This window comes from Gouania willdenowi, chromosome 16 (assembly GCF_900634775.1).
Source record: "Gouania willdenowi chromosome 16, fGouWil2.1, whole genome shotgun sequence".
Lineage (NCBI taxonomy): Eukaryota > Metazoa > Chordata > Actinopteri > Blenniiformes > Gobiesocidae > Gouania > Gouania willdenowi.
The window spans coordinates 180,956-201,742 of record NC_041059.1 but is presented as its reverse complement, the minus strand read 5'-3'; the positions used below and the strand labels follow the sequence as shown (position 1 = coordinate 201,742).

The 20,787-nt window shown below is 38.7% G+C and overlaps 1 protein-coding gene across 1 annotated transcript in view; it reads left to right on the top strand.

Moving 5' to 3' along the window:
* The first annotated feature begins 3,247 nt into the window (after positions 1-3,247).
* Positions 3,248-20,787, top strand: part of tmem145 (transmembrane protein 145) — a 52,781-nt gene continuing 35,241 nt past the window's right edge. Inside the window, exons 1-2 of the mRNA XM_028469673.1 lie at positions 3,248-3,374; positions 16,587-16,661. Of these exons, the coding sequence (XP_028325474.1) occupies positions 3,276-3,374; positions 16,587-16,661 (174 nt within the window). The 5' untranslated portion in view covers positions 3,248-3,275. The remainder of the gene's footprint in view (positions 3,375-16,586; positions 16,662-20,787) is intronic.

Genomic DNA, 20,787 nt, shown 5'->3' with positions numbered 1-20,787 from the left:
TTATTCTTCATTTCCTCAAAATGATTTTCTCTATAAATTGTTTGTAAAAAAAGTTAATAATAAAAGCAGCTGACTACTGTCAACATTTATGATATTTTATAATAACTATTTAATCTTTAATGATTAACAGGTGAGGTTCACGTCACTGCATTAAATCATGTTTTATATCGTAAAGTTTAAAGATACTTTTTTTCTGATTCATTGATTTTTGAGGCTTAAATCACATTAAATGTTTAGTTTAATGAAACTGTTTTTCATTAGTGTTAAAGTATCTGTGTTACTGATTACTAGTTACATATATTACAATATTTAGCTATATTCACACAGTTAATATATAAAAGCTATGATTTCATGATTGGAAACAGAAAACGATCTCAGCCAATAGAACGACTTCTAACGTTCACACGGTCGTTTTACACGTTGCTGTTTCTCCGCCTTTATCGCCCCAAACTAGACTAATTATTATTATTATTATTATTATTATTATTATTATTATTATTAGGTAGATCTCAGTGTCAAAGCTTGTATGTTTTGGTCAGAAAAATAGTTTTTATTGGATTTTCTTTTATTAAATTAAAGACTTTTCTTTATAAAAGTAGAGATAAACAAAACAAACTTTTTCTGTTAGAAAAAATAAAAAGGTTGAAGACTGAAACATTAAATAAAACGTGTTTTTTCATTTCCATTTTGCTGTTTTCAGCTGTTTGCTGATCTTTTTTTCTCCCTTTGATGTAGAGATCAAAGGCCACAGAGCTGCAGATGTATAGTATAGTATAGGAGAGTGTGGGAAACCATCACCCTGTAGCTGGCCCCACTCTACATGCTAAACCTCATGTTGACAACCATAGGCAACAGGTTAACATCACGTCCAATTACTATCCAGCACCGTCCTCAAACACACTCTTACTTTGAAAACGCCAACTTCCTGTCGCAAAATATGAAAAACGTGTATTTCATTTGTTTTTAGAAACTAATAACTAATTTAAATCAACCCTGTTTTAAAGTTTTCTTTTTTTCCTTTTGATCTTTGGGGAAAAAATCAATTACATTTCAAATTAAGACTGAACGGAAAATTCCATTTAAACCATAAAAACTGATTTTAGTTTTTAGAACCAAAGGATTTTAGACAAAATCATAAAAAATGACCCATTTTTAATGGACTTTGGTTCAAAACCCCAGAGATCATCCATCAGAGACCCTTCAGGGTCTTTTTCCAACTTAAAGTGCAACAACAAAAACACATCTCGGTCTAATTTAGTTCAGAACCCAAAGTAAATAAATACACACAATGATAGAGAAATAAAACAATACAAACACATATACAGTAACCACATGGTTGTTCCTGTTATTGTTCAGATAAGATACGTTCAATGATTAAACCACTCGTAACGTAGACAGTGTTTCTTGTGATGTTTTAATATCTCATCATATATTTACAGTATATATTCATCTCACCTTCTAAAGAAACACATTTTATTCCTCATTAAACTGTTAGGTTATGTTAGTGCTGAGTCAGCATATTGACAGAAACGGATCCAAAGGTTTTTCTGATCAACATTAATCAATTAAACACAATAAAATATATGAAATGATTTCATAGTTTATAATCCGTTAGTCGTTTTATTCTGATATTTTTCCTGTAGCTGAAATGTTTTGGGTTTTAGTTTCATTGTGTGTTTGCGTTAATACGTGTGTGTTGTTCCACGTCTCCTGGAGAACAGGGGTTCTCAACCTTGGGGTCAGGACCATTGAGGGCGTCGCCACATGCCTTCTAGAAACTAAGATTATTATTTTATGAACAATTTGAGCCCATTTTTTCACTTTCATACATTATTTTCAGCACTTATATAAACCTTGTTGCATATATTGACCCATTATTGTCACTTTTAACCTCTTTTCACCAGATTTCATGATTATTTTTTGCCATTTTAACCACATTCACCATTTGTCATGTCCATTATTATTATTATTATTATTAATAAAGGGTGGTGGGATCTAAAGGTTGAGAACCACTTGTTCTATTGATGCATAAACAACAGAATCAGATCCTTTGTTTTTATTAATCAATGGATTTAAAACGTTTCCTTATTGTTTAATGTGTGTTTTATGAAAGTCGTACTAGACGTAAAATATTGATACAATGGGAAAAACAAGCCATACTTTAATGATTATAGATTTATCTTTGTTAATGTCATATTGAAAACACCACAAGTGCAAACGTGAATAATAAGAAAAGAATATTGTATATACTGTACATTAATTTATTTGTGACATTAATTAAACACAAGTGGGATCATTTTAAATGATTTTATGGATCAATACAAACATCTGCTGAAAGTCTGTGAGCGTTTATTGAACTTATTTAAATGTGATTTATTTTGTAAAAATGTTTTCACCTGAATTAAAGAAACAAAACTCAATGGTTATAAAATATAAATGCATTTTTAAAAATGTAATTACACCATTTGTTGTGTTGCTTTTTTATTTTTGTTTATGTTTTTCTATTTTATTTATATATTTATTTATAATAGGAGACTGAGGTTTGTAATTTAAACATAAGTATGAATGATACATATTTACATTTTTACTAAATTAAAAACTAATTAAATCTCAAGTTTTGGCCTTGATTATGGGCGGGGCTTCTGGAGCAGTTTAGACACGCCCACTCCATACAATTTATGCTATGCTAACTAGCTATGCTACACTCACTATAGAGTCCACAGGTGATTGTTTTTATAGGGGGCGGGGCTAACAGTGACGTAATGAGACCAAAACGTCAATCAGCTCCATTCTCAACCAATAGAAAAGGTCATTGTAATAACAGGGTTTGACCCATAGAGGGCAGTGTTCTATAGTTATTATTAATATTACTTTATAGTGCAAACATCTTTAATATTTAGCTCATTTTTCTTTCATTTCAAACAAATTCATATTAAATGTTACATTTAAATATAAACCTAATTGTTAAATGGTAAATGTAAAAGTTAAATCTAAATGTTTCAATATTTACAACAATAAAATACACCAAATTGAAATACTTTGACTAAAATGTCAAAGTTGGTCAAGAATAAATCAACATATGATTCAATTTGAATAATATTGATTTATATATAAATCATTAGAAGTTAATTATTAGCTCTGATAAATCTGGTGGTGACGCAGTGTCAGAGCACGAGCGGAACCGAGCGGGAGCGCGCACACTGACACGCCGTGCGCGCCACCGTTCCCTCTCTGTCGTCGTGCTCGCGCTTCAGCGGGAGCGCGCACAGCCAAAGATGGATGTGAAGCTGCTGAACGTCTTCGTTCTGTTCATGTGTTTAGACCCCGAACCAGTGTTTGGAAAACATGTCCGAGGAACCGTGGACACCAAGGAGGTCAGTGTGTGTGTGTGTGTGTGTGTGTGTGTGTGTGTGAACCTGACTGCGCATGAACGTCCCGTGCTCACCTGGTTTTAATTCTATTAATTATCGCCTTGGTGCACCGTGTGTGTGTGTGTGTGTGTGTGTATGTATGTGAATATGTGTGTGTGTGTGTGTATGTGAATATGTGTGTGTGTGTGTGTATGTGAATATGTGTGTGTGTGTGTGTGAATATGTGTGTGTGTGTGTGTGTATGTGTGTGTGTGAATATGTGTGTGTGTGTGTGTGAATATGTGTGTGTGTGTGTGTGTGTATGTGTGTGTGTGAATATGTGTGTGTGTGTATGTGTGTGTGTGTGTGTGTGTGTGTGTGTGTAAGAACATCTGCAGAATGAGACCGTTTTTGAACTGAGTTGATTATTGATTATTGATTATTGATAGATAATCATAAATCCTAATCCACATGTTACTGTTACTTGATTGAAATTGTTCTCAAATACAAGTAAAAAGTAAATATTAATGTTAATAAATGTGTGTGTGGCATTTTTCATCAGTAAATTTAACCCAGAATTATATTTATTCTCAGACTTTATTGAGTTTAAAAGACCAATATTGTAAGAATAAAAATTATGGAGATTTTAATTTTGATCCATATAATATTTCTACTGATCCATACATGACATAAAATAATGGTTTAAAATCATAAACTTGATAAAGGTTGATTCAATTCAACAATATAATGTTAACTAATAAACCAGTTTAAATATTTATGGAAATCATATTTTGATGAATCAATCCTAACTGTTGACAGAATAAATATGAGATTAATGTATTTATATACAACAGATTAATTATTAATCTGATCCTCAGAACTGGAGGTTTTTTTTTTTGGTTGTTCGTTGTTTCTCAGTTTGACAGAAAAATAATTCTATGATGTCTAAAAAAATAACTACCTGCTAATCTGGCTCCTCCCCTTTACTGTAGCATTATTATTGTATTTCATTGATCTTCTATATTTGTGATATTAGCTACAGACGTAAGAACGCTAGCTAGTGTGCTTCGTTTGTAGGTTTCAAAAGGTCTAATATTCTCCTCAAATATCCTTATATTCTCATATTTTCTTCATATATCATCATATTTTTCTCATATCTGCTCTCTGGGATACTTTTATAGTAGCATTTCATCAGTTCTGTATCTTTATTCTAGTTTCATTAACAAATTTGTCATATTTTCTGGTATGACTAATTTTTATAATCCATTGAAAATAACACTTAATTCATGCCATTTTCAAGCAATTTGATATTCAGTTAAATTTATTTTGAAAACTATAAAATCCATTGATGTTACCAAGTTTAGTGTATTGAGTGTATCATATAGTGTGTAATGTATCATATAGTTTTTAATGTTTTATAGTGTTTAATGTAATATTTAGTGTGTAATGTATTTATTGATGGTCCAGATTTACCAGGAGTGATGATGATACAGGATGTGTTTAGTTTGGTGTTAAAGCTGTGGCTCCAGGGTCCAAAACTAATGAGTTATGGATCAACTGCTGTGCTGCCATGCACACACTCTATTACACACTCTATTACACACTCTATTACACACTTTATTACACACTTTGTTACACACTCTATTACACACTTTATTACACACTTTGTTACACACTTTATTACACACTTTATTACACACTCTATTACACACTTTATTACACACTCTGTTACACACTCTGTTACACACTTTGTTACACACTCTGTTACACACTTTATTACACACTTTATTACACACTCTATTACACACTTTATTACACACTTTGTTACACACTCTATTACATACTTTATTACACACTTTGTTACACACTTTATTACACACTTTATTACACACTCTATTACACACTTTATTACACACTTTGTTACACACTCTATTACACACTTTATTACACACTTTGTTACACACTCTATTACACACTTTATTACACACTTTGTTACACACTCTATTACACACTTTATTACACACTTTATTACACACTCTATTACACACTTTATTACACACTTTATTACACACTCTATTACACACTCTATTACACACTTTGTTACACACTCTATTACACACTTTATTACACACTTTATTACACACTCTATTACACACTTTATTACACACTTTGTTACACACTCTATTACACACTCTGTTACACACTCTATTACACACTCTGTTACACACTCTATTACACACTCTATTACACACTCTGTTACACACTCTGTTACACACTTTATTACACACTCTATTACACACTCTATTACACACTTTATTACACACTTTATTACACACTCTATTACACTCCCTGTTACACACTCTATTACACTCCCTGTTACACACACTGTTACACACTGTTACACATTGTTACACACACTGTTACACAGTTTATTACATTATTACACACTCTGTTACACACTATTACACACTTTGTTACGCACTCTGTTACACACTGTTACACAGTTTATTACACTATTACACACTTTATTACACACTTTATTACACACTCTGTTACACACTCTATTACACACTTTATTACACACTCTATTACACTCCCTGTTACACACACTGTTACACATTGTTACACACACTGTTACACACTTTATTACACACTTTGTTACACACTTTGTTAGACACTCTTTTACACACTTTGTTACACACTCTGTTACACACTGTTACACAGTTTATTTCACTATTACACACTTTGTTACACACTTTGTTACGCACTCTGTTACACACTGTTACACAGTTTATTACACTATTACACACTTTATTACACACTATCACACTCCCTGTTACACACACTGTTACACATTGTTACGCACACTGTTACACACTTTGTTAGACACTCTTTTACACACTTTGTTACACACTCTGTTACACACTGTTACACAGTTTATTTCACTATTACACACTTTGTTACACACTTTGTTACACACTCTGTTACACACTCTGTTACACAGTTTATTACATTATTACACACTCTGTTACACACTCTATTACACACTTTGTTACACACTCTATTAGACACTCTGTTACACACTCTGTTACACACTCTGTTACACACTTTATTACACACTGCTACACAGTTTATTACACTATTACACACTTTGTTACACACTCTGTTACACACTCTGTTACACACTTTGTTACACACTGTTACACAGTTTATTACACTATTACACACTTTATTACACACTTTGTTACACACTCTGTTACACACTTTGTTACACACTGTTACACAGTTTATTACACTATTACACACTTTATTACACACTTTGTTACACACTTTGTTACACACTCTATTACACACTCTGTTACACACTTTGTTACACACTTTGTTACACACTTTGTTACACACTCTATTACACACTCTGTTACACACTTTGTTACACACTCTGTTACACACTTTTTTACACACTTTGTTACACACTGTTACACACTCTGTTACACACTTTATTACACACTTTATTACACACTTTGTTACACACTCTATTACACACTTTGTTACACACTCTGTTACACACTTTCTTACACACTTTCTTACACACTGTTACACACTCTGTTACACACTTTGTTACACACTGTTACACACTCTATTACACACTCTATTACACACTTTATTACACACTTTATTACAAACTTTGTTACACACTATATTACACACTTTGTTACACACTTTGTTACACACTCTGTTACACACTTTCTTACACACTTTGTTACACACTGTTACACACTCTGTTACACACTGTTACACACTCTGTTACACACTTTGTTACACACTGTTACACACTTTATTACACACTTTGTTACACACTTTATTACACACTTTGTTACACACTCTATTACACACTTTGTTACACACTTTGTTACACACTCTGTCACACACTTTATTACACACTTTATTACACACTGTTACACACTTTGTTACACACTTTGTTGCACACTGTTACACACTTTGTTACACACTTTGTTACACACTTTATTACACACTCTGTTACACACTGTTACACACTCTGTTACGCACACTGTTACACACTTTGTTACACACTTTGTTACACAATCTGTTACACACTTTATTACACACTCTGTTAAACACTCTGTTACGCACACTGTTACACACTTTATTATATATTCCCTAATCCTAATCCTAACACTAACTTTGTTCGTCTAAATTATGTTGAGTTCTTTTTAAATTAATGTTTGGACTGATTGTGTAACACTGCCAGGGCTTTGGCCCCTCCCCCTCAAACTGTCTTTTTTCAGCTAGTGTAAATATGTATTAAATCAGACGTGTTTTTGGATTTTTTTACTCTTTATAAATCAAAGTAAATGATAATAACAGTTTATTCAGACACAGGGAGGGATTCACCAGATGCTCCAAGAAACTAAGAATATTTTTTTAACTGTTTCAGTCCAATTTTTTTATTTTTAACCTTTTTTTTCAACTCCACCAAACTCACCATATTTGAACATATTTTCATCACTTTTTCTTACCATATTTTTTCTCCTTTTAATATATTTTTGCTACATTTCTCCCATTTCTGACACTTTTACATCACATTTTTTCACTTTCTAGACGTGTTCATCACTTATAAACCATTTCTACCACTTTTACACTTAATGTCACATATATTGACTTATTATTGTCATTTTAACCTCTTTTCATCATATTTCATGATTATTTGTGTGTGTGTGCGTGTGCGTGTGCGTGTGCGTGTGCGTGTGTGTGTGTGTGTGTGTTGCAGTGTTGAGTAACCCTGACTAATGAATGACTAATGAATGATTGAGGAGTCGTGGTAACGTGGTGACTCCACCAACTCGTTAGTAATTAATAATTAATAAAGCTTAGCAGAAAAATATAGAGATGAAAGAAAACTAAGAGGTTAAAGTGGACGGATACTGGATTAATGAGCTACACACACACACACACACACACACACACACACACACACACACACACACACACACTGCAATGCTTGGGTTTCAGATCTTTTTCTATATTGTGAGAGAGTTGGTGGAGCTTATTACTATATATTTATTTATATTTCTATGTGATGGAGTTACAGATATATTGGAAGATAAATAAGAACCAAAATCTTTGACTTGGTTAAAGCTGAAATCTGGAGTTTCTGATAAATCTGTTTGATTTATTTGAAATATTAAAAAACATCCCAAACTAATGTTTTACTATGGTCTACTGTTAGTGGTCATATATTAATTTATATAAGTCCCTCCTTCATTCTGTGCGTAGCGTAGCATCATGGACGCTCCCAAACTCCCAAACTTCTACTAAAAAACCAAAGAGAAGTCCAGTACAAAGCTAGCAGATAAACGTCTTTGTGACCACGACAGTTTATCTTAGAGCTGCTTTTCAAAGGGGGAGGGGCTTGCAGCTTTCAAAAGGTTTCTGAACAGGTAATAAACATCAAGTGTTTTATTAGTGAAAAACAATACTACACGTGTGTTGGTGTGTTAAACATTGTTGTTTTGTTCCGTGATGCGAGTGCACACAAGTAGAGGCGTGGCTTCTGGTAGATTGGCAGAGGCAGGAGGAGGAAGTGGAGCTGTTTAGGGCGGGACATTCTCTCTTTTCATCCTCTGGTTATCAGCTTTAATCTCTATTAAGTTTATTTATAAAATGTTACTTTTTTAATGAAATAAATGAGAATATTTTCCAAAAATAACAAAATGTTGGTTTTTCTGTGTGTGTGTGTGTGTGTGTGTGTGTGTGTGTGTGTGTGTGTGTGTGTGTGTGTGTCTGTGTGTGTCTGTGTGTGTCTGTGTGTGTGTGTGCGTGTGCGTGTGCGCGTGTGCGCGTGTGTGTGTGTGTGCGTGCGTGCGTGCGTGTGTGTGTGTGTGTGCTTTATATTCTTTCACAGCTGATAAAACCTCTTTTTCTCTGCTTCACTGATTCTCCCTCTGCCCTGGTTGTCATGGTTACGCTATTAAACGTTATACACTCAGGACTGGGCGTGACTTAGAGTTCACCATGAGTTCTAACCTCAGAGTCAGAGGCTGGAATATGGTTTAGGTTTAGTTTACAGTCATTTATGGACAATCTGATGCTGCTCTGTTTACATTTTATTTTTCAGCTCAATAACGCTGATGACTGTGGAGTAATTACAGTGTAATTACACTGTAATTACACTGTAATTGAACAACCTAATGCAGTAGTTCAAATGTTCCATAGTTTATTCAGACCTTTAACCCTAACTGTGTTCCTCCTACTGCTGAACTTTTAAAACATATTAATATCATGTCATATACAGGTGCTGGTCATTTCATTAGAATATCATTAAAAATATGATTTATTTCAGTAATTCTATTCAAAAAGTGAAACTTGTATAATATATAAATTCATTTCACACAGACAGATATTATGATTTATTTTAATGTTGATAATTATAACTGACAACTAATGAAAATCCTAAATTGTTTATCTCAGAAAATTAGAATATTATGGAGAGGTTTAATATTAAAGACACCTGGTGTTCTACAAAGACCTTTAGATGTTCTCCAGTCTAGTTCTGTAGGTCTACACAATCATGGAGAAAACTGCTGACCTGACAGTTTTCCAAAAGACGACCACTGACACCTTGAACAAGGAGGACCAGACACAAAGGTCATAACTAAAGAGGCTGGATGTTCACAGAGTCCAAACACATTCATAGAGAGGTGAAGGGAAGGAAAAGATGTGGTAGAAAAAAGTCTACAAACAATAGTGATAGCCACGCCCCCTGCAGAGGATTGTGAAACTAAACCCATTCAAACATGTGGAGGAGATTCACAAAGAGTGACTGTAGCTGGAGTCAGAGCTTCAAGAACCACCACGTACAGACGTATGTAAGACATGTTTCAGCTGTAGCATTCCTGGTGTCAAGACACTGAACTAGAGACAGCGTCAGAAGCGTCTCGTCTGGGCTAAAGACAAAAAGGACTGGACTGCTGCTGAGTGGTCCAAAGTGATGTTCTCTGATCAAAGGACATTTAGCATGTTCTTTGGAGATCAAGGTCCCAGAGTGTTCCCTGTGCAGCTTTGGGGCTCTCTGATCACTGTCTGATTCACCTCATCCCCACCTACAGGCATAAGTTTAAATCTGCTAAACCTGTAGTAAGGACTGTAAAGAAATGGACAGAGGGGGAGGAGTTACAGGACTGCTTTGACTGCACTGATTGGAGGGTTTTTGAAGCTGCATCAGACCTAGATGAACTGACTGATACTGTGACATCTTACATCAGCTTCTGTGAGGACATGTGTGTGCAGACCAGGACCTTCTGCACATACAACAACAACAAACCCTGGTTCACACCTCAACTCAGGATGCTGCGTCAGGCTAAGGAGGAAGCCTACAGGAGTGGGGACAGGGTCCTGTTTAAGCAGGCCAAGTACACACTATCCAGGGAGATCAAAGTAGCCAAGAGGTGCTACACTGAGAAGCTAAAACAAAGCTTCTCAAACAAAGTCCCTTCAGAAGTGTGGAAAGGCCTGCGTGATGTTACCAACTACAGGAAACCCTCCCCCCACCCTGCAGGTAACAAAAGACTGGCTGAAGACCTGAATAACGTTTACTGCAGGTTTTCTCACCCACCCCCCAGCTCATTAGCATCAGCCCATCACCTGGACTCTGCCCTTCCTGCTCCCCCCACTTCCCCCCCTACCTCACCCTCTGACCCCCCACCTGCCCTGAAGATCATTGACAGAGATGTGTGCCAGCTATTCAAGAGACAAAAGATCAAAAAGTCTCCAGGACCAGACAGAGTATCTCCTTCCTGTCTGAGAGTCTGTGCTGAGCAGCTGGTCCACATCTTCACACGGATCTTCAACACATCACTGGAGCTGTGTGAAGTACCTTCTGCTTCAAAAGCTCCAGCATCATCTCAGTCCCAAAGAAACCTGCCATCACAGGACTTAATGACTATCGACCCATTGCCCTGACGTCCGTAGTCATGAAGTCCTTTGAGAGGCTGGTATTGAGCCACCTGAAGGACATCACAGGACCCCTGCTGGACCCCCTGCAAACAGGTCTGTAGAGGATGCAGTCAACATGGACTGAACTACATCCTGCATCACCTCGACTCCCCAGGGACCTACGCTAGGATCCTGTTTGTGGATTTCAGCTCTGCGTTCAACACCATCATCCTGGACATCCTTCACCAGAAACTCACCCAGCTCACAGTGCCGGCCTCCACCTGTCAGTGGATCACCAACTTCCTGACTGACAGGAAGCAGCAAGTAAGGCTGGGAAGCATCACATCCATCACCCGGTCACTCAGCACTGGTGCCCCTCAGGGGTGTGTTCTCTCCCCACTGCTATTCTCCCTCTACACCAATGACTGCACCTCAGGGGACCCCTCTGTGAAACTCCTGAAGTTTGCAGATGACACCACCATCATCGTCTCATCAGGGATGGGGACGAGTCTGCCTTCAGACGGAGGTGGAACAGCTGGATCTCTGGTGGAGTCAGAACCATCTGGAACAGAACCCGTTCAAGACTGTGGAGATGACAGTGGACTTCAGGAGAAATCCCCCCCCCCCACTCACCCCCCTTACCATTCTGAATATCAAAGTGTCTACCGTGGACTCCTTCAGGTTCTTGGGATCCACAATCTCACAGGACCTGAAGTGGACCTCCCACATAGACACAACCAGGAAAAAGGCACAGCAGAGGAAGTACTTCCTGTATCAGCTGAGGAAGTTCAACCTGCCCCAGGAGCTGCTGATCATGTTCTACACCTCCATCATTCAGTCTGTTCTGTGCACCTCCATCACTGTCTGGTTTGGATCTTCAACCAAACTAGACAGACACAGACTACAAAGGATAATCAGGACTGTAGAAAAGATCATTGGTGTTGATCTGCCCTCCATCCAAGACTTATACCTGTCCAGGGTCAGGAAACGGGCAGGTAGCATCACTGCAGACTCCTCCCACCCTGCACACAATCTGTTTAAACTCCTCCCCTCAGGCAGACGCTACAGATCACTGTACGCCATAAAAACAGTTTGTTCCCCCAGGCTGTCACTGTGATCAACACTAAACAGTCATAGAGAGTCAGACCTGTTTCTGTTACTGTGAAATAACCTGGAACTAACATAACAACCCTGGATCAACCTGACACTGTGAATGTTCATGTACATAATATTTTCATTTATATGTTCACCTGCACTACTGCACTATTATCTTATTATTATTATTATTGTATTTTTATTTTATTTCATTATTATTATTATTATTATTATTACTATTATTATTATCTTGTTATTTTTATTTAGTTTGCACATATTAGTCTAACTACTCTTATATTTATGTTTATACTTCTTTTTTCATTTATTTTTCTTTATTTTATTTCTTTTTCTTTATTCTAGTTGATTGTTATTATTTAATGTTATGCTACCTGAGAGAGCACAGGTCACCAAAAGAAATTCCTCGTGTGTATTCATTCACCCCTGGCCAATAAAGTTGATTCTGATTCTGATTCTGATTCTGATTCTGATTCTGAACAGAGCAGAGGAACAGAATCCACGTTGCTTGAGGTTCAGTGTAAAGTTTCCAGTCAGTGATGGTTTGAGGTGCCATGTCATGTGCTGGTGTTGGTCCACTGTGGTTCCTTAGGTCCAAGGTCAACGCAGACGTCTACCAGGAAGTTTTAGAACACTTCATGCTTCCTGCTGCTGACCAACTTTATGGAGATGCACATTTCATTTTCTAACAGGACCTAACACCTGCACACAGTGCTAAAGCTACCAGTACCTGGTTTAAGGACCATGGTATCCATGTTCTTGATTGGTCATCAAACTAACCTGACCTTCACCTCATAGAACATCTATGTGGACTGTTCTCTCACCCAAGGGGATGATGGGTAGGGGGTGTGGTTTTACGCCCTATATAATGTGATATATATATAACAGGTCAACATTTCTACAAATCTGTTTCTATATCAAGTAATATAATCATTTTCATCAGTTGTGACTTATAATCATCAACATTAAAATAAATAAACATTTCAAATATATCAGTCTGTGTAATGAATTAATATAATATACAAGTTTCACTTTTTTGAATGGAATTACTGAAATAAATCAACTTTTTCATGATACATGCAATATTGTTTGTGATTAAAGCTTTGATTATTAGCATTTTTATTATTATTATTGGCCCAACAAAGCAAAGCCACATTATGAAACATATTTAAGAAACAAGGAATTAAAAGTGATTCACATCAGGCTATAAAACAAGTAAAAATAAAATCATTTTTACTACATTTTAAAATCATAAAAATAGCAACAAAAAAAGCCTGTGTTCCACAGCAGCCGTTTGTGAACATAGTGAATATTCACTGTTTTACACCAACATGTGGCTCTGCACGATGACATCATTGTTATGAGACGTAAAACAAAGGAATTTTAGAAGAACTTTTGACTTTACTGTGTCGGAGCTCCGCCTCCAGGTGGCAACCCCCCAGTCATTAATAAGGCTACAGTTCTGAGTGTCATTGAACGCAGCATGAGGACTTTATGGTCAGATGCAGCTTGTAGGCGGAGCTTAGGAGTCCATGTGGGATGCAAGCCGCTGATTGGCTGAAAGCCTTTCCTTGGGCTTGTGATTGGATGAACAGCCTCTGGGGGTCAAGTTATTTTTTGAAGCCTTTCAAAAACATTAACTCGTAAAATTATTCTATATAATTTTAAGTGTATATAATTTAATACACTGTATTGTCTTCATTGAGAGATTATTTCTCCAGGACGACTTTAATCCAGGTGAGATGAGGTTAAATGGTTCCTTTGAGAACAAAGGTTGTGGACCCCTGACCTCGGGGTACCCGTACCGCACTTTGGGAACCTATTTATTAATGTGTGAAAACATGCTTTAGTTTCTTAAAGTGATACTAAACACAGTTTAATAAAAATACATGTCTAATAAACTAAATATTGTATAAATAAACCACAAAGCTTTCTAATAATAATAAAAACAGTTAGATTTGTTTTCATTCTGTATTTGTGATAAACTCACTTATTACAGTCAAATATTTTTTTGATCAACAAACATTTGTTTCTCTTTGTTAGAGATGAGAACCTTTTCAACCAAAACAAACCAGTTCAGTTCTAGTTCCACTGGTTTATCCCTCGTTATTAATGTTAATATTAGACGTTATTAATGTTAATATTAGACGTTATTAATGTTAATATTAGACGTTATTAATGTTAATATTAGACGTTATTAATGTTAATATTAGACGTCATTAATGTTAATATTTGACGCTATTAATGTTAATATTAGACGTCATTAATGTTAATATTAGACGTTATTAATGTTAATATTAGACGTTATTAATGTTAATATTTGATGCTATTAATGTTAATATTAGACGTTATTAATGTTAATATTAGACGTTATTAATGTTAATATTAGACGTAATTAATGTTAATATTAGACGCTATTAATGTTAATATTAGACGTCATTAATGTTAATATTAGACGCTATTAATGTTAATATTAGACGTCATTAATGTTAATATTAGACGTTATTAATGTTAATATTAGACGTTATTAATGTTAATATTTGACGTCATTAATGTTAATATTAGACGCTATTAATGTTAATATTAGACGTCATTAATGTTAATATTAGACGTTATTAATGTTAATATTAGACGTCATTAATGTTAATATTAGACGTCATTAATGTTAATATTAGACGTCATTAATGTTAATATTAGACGCTATTAATGTTAATATTAGACGCTATTAATGTTAATATTAGACGTTATTAATGTTAATATTATACGTCATTAATGTTAATATTAGACGTCATTAATGTTAATATTTGACGTCATTAATGTTAATATTTGACGTTATTAATGTTAATATTAGACGTCATTAATGTTAATATTTGACGTCATTAATGTTAATATTAGACGTCATTAATGTTAATATTTGACGTCATTAATGTTAATATTTGACGTCATTAATGTTAATATTAGACGTCATTAATGTTAATATTAGACGTCAATAATGTTAATATTAGACGTCAATAATGTTAATATTAGACCTTATTAATGTTAATATTAGACGTTATTAATTTTAATATTAGACGTTAATAATGTTAATATTAGACGCTATTAATGTTAATATTAGACGTCATTAATGTTAATATTAGACGTCATTGATGTTAATGTTAGACGTCATTAATGTTAATATTAGACGTCATTAATGTTAATATTAGACGTCATTAATGTTAATATTAGACGTAATTAATGTTAATATTTGACGTTATTAATGTTAATATTAGACGTAATTAATGTTAATATTAGACGCTATTAATGTTAATATTAGACGTAATTAATGTTAATATTTGACGTTATTAATGTTAATATTAGACGCTATTAATGTTAATATTAGACGTTATTAATGTTAATATTAGACGTAATTAATGTTAATATTAGACATTATTAATGTTAATATTAGACGTAATTAATGTTAATATTTGTCGTTATTAATGTTAATATTAGACGTAATTAATGTTAATATTAGACGTAATTAATGTTAATATTAGACGTTATTAATGTTAATATTAGACGTTATTAATGTTAATATTAGACGTTATTAATGTTAATATTAGACGTTATTAATGTTAATATTAGACGTTATTAATGTTAATATTTGACGTTATTAATGTTAATATTAGACGTAATTAATGTTAATGTTAGACGTTATTAATGTTAATGTTAGACGTTATTAATGTTAATATTAGACGTTATTAATGTTAAAGTGAATTACAGTTAAAATCATCCCTGACTTCATGTTTGAATCAAATGTATTTATTTATCCTTTGACTTTAAACACATCACAGAATAATAAACCACTTTAATGTTTGTTCAACGAGAAAAGCTGCTTTAGAGTCTCAGAATAATTTACATTTTAAAAGGTAATTAAATGAATAATAATGTTTGTTAGACATAAATTTACTAATAAGGACATTTAGAAGATTTTAGGATAACTTTAATGTTAACATTCATACTTATTAAATACTGCTCATCCTGATGCTTATCACATTCCTTAATGTAATGTTGTTAGCATTCACACAGTGCTAATGTTGTTAGCTTAATGTTAGCATTATAAATAGTAATGTTGTTAGCATTCACACAGTGCTAATGCTGTTAGCATTCATTTGTTTCTTTCTATTATTTTTACAGGACTGGGTTTTTCTCACACGTTTCTGTTTTCTCACCGACTTTGGTCGACTGGATTTCCGGTTCCGTTATCCTAAGGTAGAACCCACGATCCACCATTAATATTAATATGTTATTCTTTTTATTTTGATATTTCTGTAATTAACCATTTCCCTCCGAGCAACTTTCCTTCTTTCCTTCCTTTAATTTCATATAAAGTGATGTTCTATTTCATCCCTGCTGACTGCCAGAGGCGGTGCTTTAAGCACTGAATATTCCCCTTCGCGCATGCACAGTGCGAGTATGTATACCAACAATGTCACCCGTGACCCCTGGATGACCCAGAGGAAGTTTATATCTTCCGGTATCACTCCAGGGTACTTTCCTTTTTTTCTTCTCGAGCACAGTTTCTGGAATACTGTGCATACAGCTGCCATCGCTAGTAGCTCCGTGACCGTGGTAGGTCGGAGCAGCGTGCATTCGCCCTCCAGGAGCTGCGACGGTGAGTGTTTGGGTAGCGGTAGCTTCATCCATTAGCATCCTCTGTTGGCACAGGCCGCGTTAGCGCCGCCTCCCCCCAGCATATGGTTTGTGTTTGGTCACATCTTGTGGGGTTTCTTTACAGCCAGAGGATGGCCACGACCTATGCCCCACATGCCTTGGCCCTGAGCACCTGGGTGAGGCGCTGTCAGGCAATCCCTGCATAAACTGCAGCTACTTGCCTTGGGCGGCCAGGGTTGCCAGGTTGGCGGGGGTGGAAGGCTCCGTAGCCGTAGTCGACCTCCCCCCAGGCCAGCCACCTTCGACCCGTCAGACACGCTCCAAGAGGCGGGCAGAGGCTGCGGCAGCTGCCCCCTCCAGGAAGAGAACGAAGTCTGAACATAGTGGGTTATCATCTAATGTCGAGCAGCTGTCTGCTGAATTGGCTCAGATGAGATCCCTGCTGGCCGACAGCCAGCCGGTTATTCCCCTGGTGGCTGATCCGGCACTATCTCCCCCAATGCCAACGCTGCTGCCCGAGGAGGATACACTCTCTTTGGCTGCTTCGGCTAGCCGTTTCTGTGATTATGGGGAGAATTTGGATGTCGGATCCCAGGTGCCTGAGCAGGGCTCCCACTCCTCGGATCACAGTTCAGGGGCCGAGGTGGAAGACAACTCCATGCACGCTGTCATGCGCCTGGCTCTACAGCAGCTGCACACAGTTGTCCCACAGCAGGCGGAGGCAGCATCTGCAAGCGCCTTCTTCAGGCGCAGGCCTGCCCCCACAGCTTTCGCTATTCCCGTCTCTCTGCAGATGGGCGGACCCTGGCAGCCATGCATGATGCAGCGGGGGCCGGCCTGGATCGCACTCCGCCCATCGAGCCTGCCATCGCTTCTCTTATTGTGTCCCCAGATGAAGCACTTCAAAGGGATGCTAGGTGTCCTCAACCCCAGTGTCGAATAACCGATGACCTTCTCACGAGGGCTTATGATGCTGGAGCATGTGCTGGTCGCATGGGAAACTCCCTATCACACCTCATGTTGGCCATCTCAGCCTCACTGCAGGAGGGCGGTGTGCATGCCGATGCGGTCACCTTCTGTGATGCCTCATTGGAGGCTTTTGGGCTCATGTCCAGAGAGCTTGGGCGAATAATGTCTATCTTAGTCCAAGCTCGTCGTCGGGTTTGGCTGCTCTGCTCGCCTGCCCCCCAGACAATTTCGAGCTCCAGAGCCTTACCGCCCTCCCACTAGGGCCCTGAGGGACCGGGGGGGGGGCAGAGATTGAGGCTTTGGGGCCGGCGGTCGGACATTTTTCGCATTAGCAGCTCCAACAGTGGGCTACTCATGCTTCAGACCCGTGGGTGGTCGCCACCCTAACCTACGGGTACAAACTTCAATTTCGCCGTCGGCCCCCCACATCCGGCCGGGTCAGAATGACATCCATCAGCGACCCAGCAAAGGCTCTCGCATTAGACCAGGAGCTGTCTGCCCTCCTGGCCATGGGCGCCATCAAGCCTGTAGACCCTGGGTCAGGTCACCAGGGGTTCTACTCAACGTACTTTTTAGTGACAAAAAAAACAGGCGGATTCCGCCCAATCCTAGACCTCAGAGGGTTGAACAAATTTCTGAAGGTCATACCTTTTCATATGCTGACCACAGCAGATGTCCTCAGAACAGTAGACCTCAAGGACGCGTACTTTCACGTCCCAATTGCTCAGCAACACAGGCAGTTTCTGAGCTTCGCATACCGCGGCCACCGCTGGCAGTTCAGGGTGCTGCCCTTCGGCCTCTCTCTCTCCCCAAGGGTCTTCACAAGGTGTGTGTCTGCGGCCTTAGCACCTCTACAGTCTCGGGGCTTGAAGGTTCTCTCATACCTGGACGACTGGCTGATCTGTGCTCCATCCCGGGTCCAGGCGTCACAGGACACAGAGTGTCTCCTGTCCCATGTGGCTCGACTTGGACTCAAGGTGAATGTGGAAAAAAAGTTGCCTGGTGCCATCCCGGGTCACAACTTTCATTGGGGTTTTAGTGAACAGTGTAACTATGACGGCAAAACCCTCCCCCCACCGTGTGGACGGTATTTTTCGCCAGCTCGCCTTATTCAGGGAGGGCCGATGTTTCTTTCCTCCGTCTTTTGGGCAAGCTAACGTCAGTCTCGGTGGTAGTTCCTCTGGGCTTGCTGTCGCTGCGCCCGCTGCAGAGGTGGCTAAACAGTTTTCACCTGGATGCCAAGCGGCACAGGAGCAGGAGGCTCAGGGTCTCACAACAGTGTCTTTGCGCCCTGGCTCCGTGGAGGGACAGGGCTTACTTGCTCAGAGGTGTTCCTATAGGCTCCGTTCCATCTCGCAGGGAGGCCGTTACCACAGACGCTTGCCCTTCAGGATGGGGTGCAGTGTGGCAGAGCAGGACTGCCCAGGGGCGTTGGCCTGTGGAAGACCAAGGTGCACACATCAATGTGTTGGAGCTGCGTGCAGTTCACCTAGTTCTCAAGCACTTCTTGCCGAATCTGAGGGACAAGCATGTCCTTGTGCGGTCAGACAACACGTCTACAATGTATCACATAAACCATCAGGGCGGTACCAAGTCTGCACGGCTGCTGGAAGTGGCAAGGGAGCTCCTCACATGGGCAGCCCCCCGCTTGATCAGTATACGAGCAATGCATATACCGGGAGAGCAGAACCACTTGGCGGACTTCCTCTCCCGTCGGAAACCTCCGTCAGGGGAGTGGCACCTCCACCCGGAGGTAACGAACATTATATGGAACATATTCGGCAGGGCAGAGGTGGACCTCTTTGCTTCGGAGCAGTCGACCCACTGCCCTCTGGTTCTCCTTAGCCGAGGCAACCAGTCCTCTCGGCCAGGACGCATTGGCTCATCCTTGGCCGGATGGCCTCCTGTATGCCTTCCCTCCGTTTCCTCTGATTCAGCTGGTACTCCACAGGGTCCTTCAGGAGGGCCACAGGATCCTGCTTGTAGCTCCCTTCTGGCCAGGAAGGAGCTGGTTCCCGCTGCTGCACAGCCTCTGTCACAGCGCACCGTGGCGCCTTCCCGACAGGAGGGATTTCCTGTCCCAACTGGCCGGGCGGATTTGGCACCCCAATCCGCAACTCCTTCAACTGTGCGTTTGGCCACTGGGGGGCCCGAGACGCTCCTGAGCATCTGTGCCGACCCAGTTAGATATACTATAATGAATGCAAGAGCGCCGTCTACTCGCCTCCAGTATGAAAACAGATGGAAACTGTTTTCCGACTGGTGTACAAGGCGGGAGATGGACCCTGTGCACTGCCCTGTGCCAGCTATTCTGGACTTTCTCCAGTCCCTTCTGGACAAAGGGCTTTCTCATTCAACGCTGAGAGTCTATATCGCAGCAATATCTTGCAGGCATGTAATGGTCAACAATGGCACGATTGGTAGCCACAAGCTGGTGTCCCTTTTTTTGAGAGGAGCTTGGAGGTTGCATCCTCCGAGAGCCACAAGGACTCCAGCATGGGATCTTCCCCTGGTGCTGGAGGCATTGCGCCTTCCACCGTTTGAGCCCTTGGCGCAAGCAGCGCTGAAGTGGGTTACCCTTAAGACTGCGTTCCTTCTTGCCATTTCCTCCGCAAAGCGTGTCAGTGAGCTGCACGCCCTGTCAATCAGTGACACATGTCTGAGGTGGAATTCGGACGGCTCGGGAGTCACTCTGTGGCCGAACACAGCTTTTCTCCTTAAAGTGCTGTCCCGCACTCACCTCAACCAGCCCATT